Source organism: Dermacentor variabilis, chromosome 6, assembly GCF_050947875.1.
Source record: "Dermacentor variabilis isolate Ectoservices chromosome 6, ASM5094787v1, whole genome shotgun sequence".
Classification (NCBI taxonomy): domain Eukaryota; kingdom Metazoa; phylum Arthropoda; class Arachnida; order Ixodida; family Ixodidae; genus Dermacentor; species Dermacentor variabilis.
In genome coordinates, this window is record NC_134573.1 from 11,801,206 (window position 1) to 11,813,625 (window position 12,420).

At 45.9% G+C, this 12,420-nt stretch overlaps 1 protein-coding gene across 10 annotated transcripts in view; it reads left to right on the forward strand.

The window, feature by feature from the left end:
• The window catches only part of qtc (GRIP domain-containing protein quick-to-court), a 243,365-nt gene that overhangs the window by 115,083 nt on the left and 115,862 nt on the right, over nt 1-12,420 (forward strand). For all 10 annotated transcript variants that reach the window (XR_012828838.1, XR_012828840.1, XR_012828839.1 and 7 more), the window contains exon 5: nt 11,686-11,875. Coding sequence is in view for 7 of the 10 variants with exons in the window: in XM_075694765.1 (XP_075550880.1) it covers nt 11,686-11,875 (190 nt within the window). In the remaining 3 variants the exon portion in view is untranslated. The remainder of the gene's footprint in view (nt 1-11,685; nt 11,876-12,420) is intronic.

Sequence of the window (12,420 nt, forward strand, 5' to 3'; positions counted from 1 at the left end):
CAGTTATTAGGGTTTTGGAGCAGTCGTAGTCGTTGGGAGGACCTTGGGACGACAGGGCTTGGCGAGCAGGGTTTATTTACAGTATTTACATTTTGAACAAGACATACATCGACAGTCTAGCGTGACTCCCATATGGAGCCCGCAAGACTAACATACCGCAAACAGCTTACGAGCACACAGCTCATGAGTACATTTCTAGCATGACAACGAGCAATCAGCTCCCGACGACGAGCACACACTAGCAGCCGGCAATCGCTGCTTATAAGCTCTCCGCTCGACGTCATAGTCCGACGTCATTCAAGATGACCCGCCCTTTTGGAGGAGGAGGGCTCACATACACGTGTTGCACAGGTTTCAGTGCCGCACACACACACAGGTGTAAAGGTCCGGAGCCGACGTCAGAGGGGCTTCGTAGAACTCAGCTCCGTCCCGGGTGGCGCGCCAGGTAGCGCATTCCTGAGCTGACCCCGCATCACGTGGCTGCCGGTTAATCGCAGTTCTCTGAAGTGCGCCCCGTCCGGTTGGATTGGAACACGTGCAGCGGGCTGAAATAGCTGGCACGTTGTCACCCCGTACGGCCATTTCTAACAATGCACGGCAGAAGATAGACATCTTTGCGCGTTATTCGGTTAAGGTGGCGATAGTTGACGCAGAGCCGAATGTAGCCATCTTTTTTTTAACGAGGACAACCGGAGATGCCCAGGGACTGTTAGAGGGCTGGATGACGCCTCGCTCCAGCATGTCGTCAATGTGCTGGTCGATGATACGGCGTTCAGCAGCCGACACACGATACGGACGCTGGCGCAATGGTGTTTGTTGACTGGTGTCGATACGGTGAACAACTGCGGATGCTCGGCCCAAGGATGGTTGGTCAATGTCAAATGAGGAACGAAAACGTTGGAGGAGCTTGATGATTTCTCTGTGCTGCGCAGGTGAGTTCTGCATCGAGGCACGAGCAAAGACATCTACAGGGGCATCAGTCGCGGCGGGAGGAGTGATGGAACAAATCGGAAGGGATGCTGTATCACCAAACACGGTGGCCGGGAGAACGCTATCGAAAGCTTTGGTGATACCCAGGCACTCGCTGCGGAGTAGGGATGATGGGCAGGCGGATGGATTGAACACGTAAAGGGCAGCAGAACCGTCTCAAAAAGTGACAGAAAACAGAAGCAGAAAGTTCCGACGGCACGCACAAGTTGCCAACGATGTAAACAGAACAGATGAGTTCGCAGCAGAGTTACATGACACATGAACGAGAGCGGCGGAGAAAGGTTCAATATCGATGTCAGAGGCGGCAACAACTTTAAGAAAAGAATGGTCGTCGGGGTCAAAGCACGGCACTGGTAACGTAAGTTCGGCACGAGCGCAGTGGACAAGAGCTTGGTTGACAGATAGGAAATTCATCCAAGAATAATGTCGTGTGAGGAAAGAGATAGGACGATAAATTCGATATCATACATAATGCTTTGAATGATAGCCCGGGCTGTGCACGACGCTGAAGGCTGAATGCGATGCGAGGCTGCCGTACGCAGAGAAAGAGAGGTAAGGGGAATGGTCACTTTGTTCAAATTGCGGCAAAGCTTCTCACTAATAGAAACGGCGGCTCCGGTGCCCATAAGTGCGTGTATGGTGACAACGTATACGTACAGTTCAGTTTAGTTTGCCGGGGAAGAATGAGGTTTAGAAATGTTCGACGTAAACGCAGTTCTTGCCTCTGGAACTGTGACTGTTAGTTTTCCTCTCAGGCTAGGCTGGGCTAGGTCAGCGAACCATTGGGGAAATGGATAGGCAATGTGGGGAAGGCGACCGGCGTGAATCCAAAGGGGGGGGGGGGGCGACTGTAAGAAGAGTTAGGAGGAAGGTTACATGGGTCCTAACGCAGAAGTCGAGCAGGCCTGTAGCCTCAGGCTGCAGGCCTACCGTCAGGCAAATGGGGGCTGCGACGACGGCAGAATCGTGCTACGTGGCCTGGAAAATGGCAGAAATAGCATATTGGCCGGTTGTCAGGTGCACGTCGTGGGTTGACGACAGGTGCTCCAGCGACTGAGTAAGGGACGACAATTGGGCGTGAAGGTGGCGGCGGCACATGGAAGGGGCCAGTGGCCCGGTAGGCATCAGGAGCCGGAGGAGCGTAAGGCCAGGCGACAACGTCAGCGTACGTTAGCGGTCCAGCTGCAGGCTGCGGAGGAGGGACAGATGGCAGCGCCACGGCAACTTGCGTCTGAATGACGTGGTGAAGCGAAGGAACCAAGGTTGTCGATGGCTCAGGTGTGCCGTTCGCCAGAGAGAGTTGGCATGCGACTTCCTGATGGAGGAACTGCTTTATCTCCGGCATTAAAGCAGAGATGTCGGCAGCGTTGCGGCCGAAATCCAACGGAGATAGATCCGCGGTGTCCTGCTGAGCAGCGCGTGTTGATGCACGTTGCTTGCGCAGCTCGTCGTACTGCTGACAAAGCTGTATGACCTCGGCAATCGTCTGCGGACTCTTTGCGACGAGCATCTGGAAGGCATGGTCATCGATGCCTTTCATGACGTGCTTGATCTTGTCAGCTTCGTCCATAGATGAGTTGACGCGCTTGCATAGCGAGAGCACGTCTTCAGTGTAACTGGTGAAGGTCTCCTCCTGGCGTTGAGCTCGACCATGTAAGCGTTGCTCAGCGCGAAGCTGGCGAATGGCGGGACGGCCGAAGACCTCTGCCGAAGTTGTCATGAAAGCCGACCAGGTGGTAAAATCGGCTTCATGATTGCAGAACCATAGGTTTGCCATGTCGGTCAAGTAAAAGATTACATTTGTGAGCTTGGCCCGGTCGTCCCACTTGTTATAGGCGCTTACGCGGTCATATTCGGTGAGCCAGTCTTCCACGTCGTGGTCTTCTGTGCCGCTAAATATAGCTGAGTCGCGCTGCCGGATGATGCCAGAACAGATGATGGCGAGGGGCACGGGAGCAGCAGCTTGGGATGGTCCCGGTTCATCCATTGCAACAGCTGGTGGTAGCGTTCGACTGCGGAGTTCCAGGATGTCGAAGAGATACCCAGCACCTCCACCAGATGCAACGGGGGTGTTCGCCTAGCAGCACTAGTTGTAGGTTGTAGCGCTAGGCTTAAACAGGTCACTGCTATATTGTAACGGGAAGCAAGCACTCCTTGTCATCTTCTTCTCTTGCACCAGCACACCAGCACCATGCCCACTGCCCAGTGCCTTCAGTACACAGCATTCCTCCGGCTAACCTCGTCATCTTCTCTTCTTCATTATCTCCTGGCGATGTGGATCGCCACACACTCCCCAAGTGGCTGTCCTGGCCACCACGATGATAATACGGTAGCATGTTCCCAATTGAAGCCTTTTCAACTTTTCCACTGGTCCTCGGTAGTATATTGTCTTCAGCAGTCCTTGTTGTCTAGCTCTCTTGATGACATAGTAAAGTCCTGTAAACATTGTGTTCGAATCAAGTCTCTTTCATTTCATTTCATTTTATTTCCTTAAAGGCCCCATTGAAGGGGTATTACATAAGGGGTGGGTATATACATACATAAAAAAATTGACAGCCACATTTTTATTACAGGGTAAGATAATTTGTTACGGTGTTTAAAAATGTGCTAGGACAGGTTATGACTGTGATTTCGTTGGAAAGGCCGTTCCAGCCTGTTGCTGCACGGAAAAAAAATGAAGACTAAAAAGTGACAGTGCGTGTACGTGGGCGCGCGACTTGTTGCGGGTGACCGGTTTGGCTGGATATGCATGCTGGGGGGAGAATATATGGTGCTTTGCCAAGTGAGCTGTAAAAGAACTTGTGAAAAAGACAAAGACTAGCAATGTGGCGGCCAGATGCAAGCAATGACAAGCAGGATTCTGTTTTTAGTGCCGATATACAGATGTAGGAGTACTTAGAAGGAATAAATCTTGCAGCTCGATTTTGAAGCGATTCCAGTTGATTGATGAGATATACTTGATGAGGGTTCCAAATGGGGGATGCATATTCTAATTTTGCCCTGACGAGAGACTGATAGGCTAGTACTTTTACATGTTGGGGGGCGTGGCGCAAGTGGTGTTTTAAAAACCCGAGTGTTTTGTTAGCAGATGAAATGATGTTCATAATGTGTGTTTCCCAGGTCAAATCACTACAAAGGGTTACTCCGAGATATTTGTAGGAAGGAACTAATTCAAGGTTGACATCACCAGTTTGGTACGAGGAAACAAGGGGATTTCTACGGCGGTGGAAGGAGACAGTCTTACATTTGTTAGGGTTTAGTTCCATTAGCCAAAAGTTACATCATCTCTGTACACTTCGCAGGTCGTTTTGAAGGGACGTGTTATCGGAAACGCTGTTAATTTTACGATAAATTACACAATCGTCTTCAAACATACGAATGTTAGAAGATACATGCATTGGTAGGTCATTAATGTAAATTAGCAATAGTAGTGGACCAAGGAGTGACCCTTGGGGTACACCTCAGGTTACAGGGGTAGAGTTAGATGCTTGATTGTTGACGAAGACTGATTGTGAACGGTTACTTAAGAATTCTTTAATCCATGCTAAGATATTGGTATTCAGATGTAATGCGGCAAATTTCAGTAGTAGACGCTCATGAGGAACTTTGTCAAAAGCTTTGGCGAAATCTAGGAAGATGGCGTCAGCCTGGAAGTTAGAGTCAAGGTTAACGTGCAGGTCGTGAATGAACATAGCTAGCTGCATTTCGCAGGAAAAACCTTTCCTGAAGCCATGCTGCGCAGGATGAAAAAAATGGTTGGCATCAAGAAAATCCATGATATGTGTGTAGATGATATGTTCAATGATTTTGCAGGGTACACTGGTTAATGAGATGGGCGATAATTTAATGGGGAGCGTTTGTTGCCTGATTTGTGAACTGGAACGATCTTTCCGTGCTTCCAATCTGGAGGCAGCACGCCTGCTGAAACTGACTGTGAAAATAGAAGACAGAGACATGCGGCACAAATATGTTTAGTGTTTTTTTAGAAGTTTAGACATAATGGTCGTCCACACCAGCTGCCAATGAAAGTTTGATATTGTCTATGAGGGATGTAATGCTGGATGTAAAAAATGTAATTGGTGGCATGGTACATTGAAAGTTCGCATGAGGAATAGAAAATGACATTTCAGTTTCTTGTGTAAAAACTGACGCAAAGGTTGTGTTAAACAAGTGAGCACATTCAGCGTCGGTTAGGAAATCACCTGATTCATTTGATAGGGTAACAGTCCGCGTGTCCTGTGCGCTTAAGACTTGCCAGAATTTTTTTGGGTGGTTCTTAAGCATGTTCGGCACATCAGAATAAAAGAATGAGCGTTTGGCATGATGTATAGCTTCCAGATAGGCAGTTTCAGCGGCTTTGTATTTTTTCCATGCGTCAGGGGTGTTACGGGACTTAGCTGCTCGGAAGAGACGTTTTTTCTTGTTTTCTAATCGCTTCAGTACTTTATTGAACCAGTGTTGTGCTGAATTGAAATGAATGCTAATTTGGAGAATGTATTTGCCAACTAAATTGTTTATTTTCTCTTTGAAAATTTGCCAATTTTCACCCATGGCATGTCAAGGAAAGGCACTTGCAAAACTGGGGTAAAATTGCATCATTTCATGATTAATTGTTTCATAATTGCCCTTTTCATCCAAGCGAATAGTCTTTTTAACAGTCAGGGTCAAAACGGGTTTAATTACGAAGTCGACATGAATGACTTTATAGTCACTGATTGCGGGAAGATACGCGATGGATGACACGCTCTCAGGATTACTTGTTAAGACAAGGCTAGAATATTTTGGCAGTTATCGCTGACACGGGTTGGTTCTGTGAGCACTTGAGATAAGTTAAAGTTGAGGCATACCTCAAGGAACTCGTTCGATTCCCTTGATGTAGCCGTTGGTGCAGGCTGGCTTGACCAATCGATATTAGGAAAATTAAGATCTCCTAATAGAATTACATGCATGTTGGGGTGTTTGGTGGTTATTTCACTTAAGATGTTATTCAGTTTGAAAGAGAAGTCTGGAGTACTATGAGGGGGCCTATAGCAAATGCTAAGTAAAATTGAAGGGGGTGCGGCATGGCATTTAAGCCATAGGATTTCAAGATCGGACATAATGTTAACAGATGAACATGATATGTTTTGGTCTACGGCGACAAGTACCCCTCCCCCCCTCGTGCCCCTGCGATCGTTTCGGAACAGTTGAAAATTAGGTAGGTCAGCGAGCCCTTCGCTGTCCATTACGTCTCCTGTAAGCCATGTTTACGTTAATATTATAAGGTTACTGCAAGATGACGAAACCAGATTAGAAATAATGTCATGTTTTGGGATGAAGCTCCGTATGTTAGTGAAAATAGCGGAAAGGAACAAGTTTGATCGTGGGGCGGGTCGAGGGTGGGAAGGCACATGTTGATGACTGGGCATTTGCTACGATATTTCTTTAACAGATTCTGCAGAATGGTCAAACACGTATCGTTTAGTACCTATGTGTAATGTTTTGAAGCGGAGAGAATAGGACGTGGATTTCGATTTAGCGAAAGCGATAAGGTTTTTACGAGCAATTCTGATGGGTTGAGGGAAATCTTCTCCGACGTTGAAACAGCTTCCCTTAAATTTAGGGCCATTAGAAAGTAGAGACTCTTTAGTTTTGAAATGATTAAATTTTACGGTAAGTGGCCGAGCACGGCCTTTTGTATGGCGTCCAAGGTGATGCGCACGGCCAATATGGTTGTAATCAAGGACGAATTTCAAGTGTTCATTGCAGTGGCGGATGACAATTTTTTGGGATTTTGAAAATGTTTCTTTTGGGTTAGAATCGGAGATGTTATAAACTATTAGATTATTACGACGTGACCTGTTTTCGTTATCATCCATCAGTGTAGCAAGGCGTGCAATGTGACCTGCCATTTGGGTGGTATCTATTCTTATGATGTCAAGGTCCCAGTTGGTTTCCCAGTTGGTCAAGGTCCCAGTTGGGATCCCAGTTGGTTTCCGCTTACTCTGTGTCTTGGCTTTTCATTGTGAAAGTCCGATATATTTTCTGTACCCGGACGATTGTTTTGACATACCTGTACAATGTATCTGATTGTATGTGTATTTATGTTATTGATGTAAAAAAAAACAGAACACTTATTGATGTTTAATTTCTACCGTGTTTCAAATTGCGGTTATTGTATTCAATACTTTTTGTTATTAATTTATGTGCTTGTGTGACCGCAGCTGCCAAGGGTGGCGAGGCCCAGTCAGGAAGGTTCAGTGCCTTTTGTCGCGTCCCCCAAGGCATTTCTGTAAGGAATGTCTTGAATAAATGAATAAAGAAAGAAAGAAAGGTCAGTTCGTAGGGTTCAAATGGCTTTGCATTGGCTTTCTAAATCAGTCATGCGTTTACTTAAGTCCGATAGTGTTGTCTGTTGTTAGTAGCTTGCTTTTTAGGTCTAGTACTTGGGTAATAAGTTTTGACTGGCCAGAAGCTAGCTTTCCTAATTCAGACATTACGTCTTCAATACCAGGAGGGCCAGGGTTAGTTTCTATATCACCCAACAAAAGCAACAAAGACCGTATGACAAGAACGCATTCTATAACAACTGTAGCGCAGCACCATGGGCTTGGTAGCTGTATTAGGAAGTAGTTGCTGGATTTTTTCTCGAAAGAACGATATGTTCTACTGACCTGCATGGCGAAATACAGAGGATTAGTTGTCTGCGCTGAAGCACAGCCACCGAGCCCACAGAGCGCGGAGGACGACAGGGCTGGCTTTATAGCTGACGTAGGGGACGATGTTGCTGACGATGGCGCGTTCCATGGTGAATGAGGATCCAAAGAAGGTAGCGATGGCGCTCTTTTACATGATGAATCGGCCGTGGCGGGAGCAGGCAAGGGGCCCGCACTGGGCGTACTGGGCCGAATTTCTGGGATGGCTGTGGCTTGGGGGAAGGCCAGAATTGCGGGCAATAGAAGAAGTCCGGTGATGAAACCGTGCACCTGCATGGCGAAATACATCGGATTAGTGGTCTGCGCTGAAGCACAGCCACTGAGCCCACCCAGAATCCACCGAGGACCAGAATCCACGCATCTGGTTCAATCTCTGGCATGTTTGTGCAGTGTCTGCGATCAAAATTCCTTTTCACTGTCGCTCTGCATTTTTGTTGCTGATGAGAAGTCTTGGGGTGTTCCTTTAGGTCAATTTGTTTTACTAAGCCCAATTCGTGGTCCGCTGGCAGCCATGAGCTTGTTTCAAATGCCGCAATATGGGGGCTGCATCCCAGGCCTGCTGTATATGATCTGTTGTGATGTGCAACAGCAGCTTCCAAGGCACATTTCCAGCCATCTTTAAATTCAGGGTATAATCATATGTACATTTTCAAGTCCCTTATCACTCGCTCTGCAAGGGAATTCGCTTCCGGATAGTAAGGTGCCGGGAAGCGAAGGGCGATATTTCTTTTGACAGCCCAAAGTCATAGTTTTTCGCTTTTAAAGGCTGGGCCATTGTCTGTGATGACGACTCTGACATTTTTGAAGAGTTCTCATTCCAGCAATGATATCATGCAGTTTGCATCCTCCTTTCCAGCTTTGGCAGCTACAAAACGCGTGCACTCGTCCACGGCGACAAGGAATGCTTGGGCTCTCCTAAGTCCCTCCCCCGTCTTTTTGATTTCAGCTAAATCAAGTTGCACAACCTCGAAAGGGATATCGCAATACTCTGTCAAGATCATTCTGTTGCCTCTAGGCTTGCACTTGGCTTTAACAAGCTGACACTGATGACAAGTTTTCACATAATTTGTGATGTCTTCTTTCATGTTTTTCCAAGTGAAGCACTGGGCTATTTTATGGTATGTCTTCCAGAATCCATCATGTCCTCCTGACTCTAAACTAGTGTGGTAAAGCTTCAGGAATGTTGGCACTGGCACTTTGGTCTCCGGGACGTAAATTTTGCCAGTCTTCGTTTCCATTTCCCGCGTGCCTTCCCAAATCTGTAACAGGTTTATATTTCTAGTTTGGGCTTCATGCGGCACGTGGAGTCGAGATAGGGCATCGGAATCTTGATGTTTCTGTCCCGGGCGATTTATGGCATCAAAACTGAATTGTTGTACTTCGCTAACCTATCGAGCTATTCTGCCCTTCGGTTGCGATAACTCTAACAGGTACGTCAACGCCTGGTTGCCTGTGAACAGCTTGAAGTGGTTGCCTTCCAAGTAGCTTCTGAAATATCGCAAAGCTAACGCCACCGCCAATGCTTCCTTCTCCCTAGTTGCATAATTTTCTTGTCTCTTCGTAAAAGTGGGAGAGTAGTAACCTACTACCCTCAGCTCTTTTCCTTAGTGCTTTGTAGCATCACGCTGGTAGAGTGTGGCCTCTACTCCATCATAAGATGCGTCGGTATAGAGCTCAAAGGGCAGCTTGAAGTCGGGAAGCATTAATACAGAGTCCGATGAAATGATGTGGACCAGCTCAGTGTAGCTATTCTCACACTAAAAGACATGTTTTTTGCCGCACTTGAACACTGACAAAAGAAAGGCACATAAAGACAACACAGGCGGCCGCCTGTGTTGTCTTTATGTGTCTTTCTTTTGTGAGTGTTCAATTGCGGCAAAAAACATGTCTTTTAGCAAGCACCAACTAGGCCAACAAGCAGTTCTGTTGCAACATATTCTCACACTCTTTTGACCACATAAATGGCATGCCCTTTTGGGTCAATGCGGTAAGGCACTTTGTTTTTCTAGCATAGTCTCTTATGAATGCACGGAAATTGCCCGCCAGTCCCAAAAACACCCGGAGGGAATGAACATCATACGGTTTCACTATTTTCTTGATGTGTTGAACACACTCTTCCTTGGCGCTTTTCGTTTCACCATCAAACACCCTTCCGAGGAAAACCACCTTATTGCAAAAAAAAAAAAACTCATTTTTTTCATGTTAGTTTAAAGTCATGCAGTGCTTAGTGCCTCAAGTACTTGACACAAATGTTCCTTGTGGCTTTCCCTTGTCCTGGAGGAGACAGTGATATCATCCACATATGCATTGCAAAATTTTCCAATGAATTTGCTCAGTGTTTCGTTCATCATCTTCTGGAACCACGACCCAGAATTCTTCCAGCCAAATGGTAACCGATTATACTCGTAGATGTCGAATGGTGTGACAAATGCCGTAAACTCCTTAGTCTCTTCTTTCAGTGGTACTTGCCAGTACCCCTTGCATAAGTCTATACGTGAAAACCATTCGCATCCTCCAGTCACATCAATGATGTCATCTATCCTAGGCATCAAGTATCGAAAAATATCGGTCTGCTTGTTTATACTTCGGTAATCAGTGCCAGTCGGAATGATCCATCTTCCTTTGGTACAATGGTAATAGGGGAAGCAGAACAGGATGTCGATGGCCTAATGATCCCTGCTTCCAACATTCCTTGAAGTTCTTGTCTTAGCCATGCTTTCTTTTCGTGGCTGAGACTGTATGGCTTTTTTCTGATGACTGTGCTGTCATGCAGCAAGAACGGCACCTCACTCGTGGTTGTGGCTTTGGGATATGGCCCCGTGCAGATTAACTCGGGGAACTTCAGCGGCACGTCTTCTGCTCATGGTGACTTTCGTTCGTCGGGTTTTTCCGTCAAACACATATCTTGCTCAGGTTTTTCAATACTCACCTCGTCATTCCACAGTATGTTGATCTTCATATTCTTCATGTCAGGTTGTGATAAAAGAAAAGGCGAAGTTCACTGCTGACACGACGAGCGCTTCCACGTTGAACTTCTGGGGTCTGCATTCTGTTGTTACAATCTTGGGTCTGCCTTTCGGTTCATTACATGTACTGGAAGGCCATGCTTGACATTGAAAAAGCAGATTTCTATGTGCATTCCTTATGTGACGAGTAATAAACCTTAAACAATTGTTTTAAAAAATGAGTAGCTTCTTCAAAGTGTAATTTGTTATTAGTGCATTCTAGATGCTTGTAACACAGTGTAAATTGCCAGTGTAATCGGTGGAACATGGGTTCTCCTCACGTGTTGCTGTTCCATATAATTAAAATAAAAATAGTCTTGCAGCTTTCTTGTGTAACCATAGTCCTCAGAATTTTGTGCATCATCGTGTTGTTGAGGCCTGAGCTGTCTGTGAGTGCCTGAAACACTTTCGACTAAAAAAAGAAATTTTCTTATTCTATCAGATCACAAAGGCGATTGCCATTAGAAGTGTACTTTTATTGTATTGCTTATTTTTCCTGTTCTTAATACAATTGAACCTCGATACACTGGCTTATTGGATAGGATAGGAGCATCCAATGAATATTGCACACAATGAAGGTATTTTTCTTATCAGTTTTGACTTTGTTACAACGAGCTTTGACAGTACAATCGATATATGTTTTTACTAAGCTGTTTGCTTGGATTTAACAGTGTGCACTTTGCCATATCATATTCTAATACATTATTGTTACCATTTACCATCTTGATGCTTGGAAAAAAGAAAATACTTTAATGTCATGGCTCAATTGGAGCATGTAAACTCTAGCGCAGCTGTAAACATAGTTGTCATGGTAGCCTGTCTCATGCTTTTTGGGTGACTTTAATTTCTTAAATAACGTTTCATCAGCTATCCTACAAAACTTACTCTACTTTATTCAGTTTAGGTTTCACAGTGGAAAGCAGTTACAATTTTGTTTGCATCCTAATTTGTGTACGCCGAGTGTTTGCAGTGGGGTCACAATGAGGTGTATGCAGGGCTGCCCGAGAGCCAGGCTGTCAGTGGCGAGTCGGACGACTCAACTGAGTCGTTCCCTGAGGAAGAGGCAACTCGGCGGCATCCTTCGGCTGGCTCAGAGACACTGCGCCGCAAGTACCGCCAGCTGAAGCATCGTTATGAGCAGCGCACGGAGAGCCTGCTGCAAATGCTGGGAGACCTGAATGCCAAGTGCGTAGTGTTTCACACCAGAAGGCTTCTTGTGGGTGGCGAGGAATTAAACATTTTCAAAAGTGCCAGTTCAGAACTGAATTTCTTATTCGGTGACCTTGTGCCAAGAAAGGTTAGCAGTGTGCAAAGCAGACTGATAGAAGTAAGCACGCTTGTAGAATCTGAACTCACAAGGCAAGTTTGCCCTTTATTTATGCGTGTATCACTGCACATTCTAGAATAATCGCTCATGCTCGCTTAGGTTGGGCGTAACTCGATTAGACGACACTCTTTCACTATAGAACCGAATGTGAAGGATGTGGGATCATTCCCCACCTGCGGCAAGTTGTTTTTTTCATTACTTTCAATTCCATTAATTTATCATTTGTTTATTTCAGTTAGTCAGTACAAGTAATTTGCCCTGTGTTATCCTTGGTTATCCTGTGTTATCCACAATTTTTTTGGCCTTGCTTAGTAACTCAGGGGACCAATTGCAATGCATGCTCACTGACCTGGAGAAGCAGCAGAAGGGTGAGTCTAAAAATTAATCTGCAGAAAACTAAAGT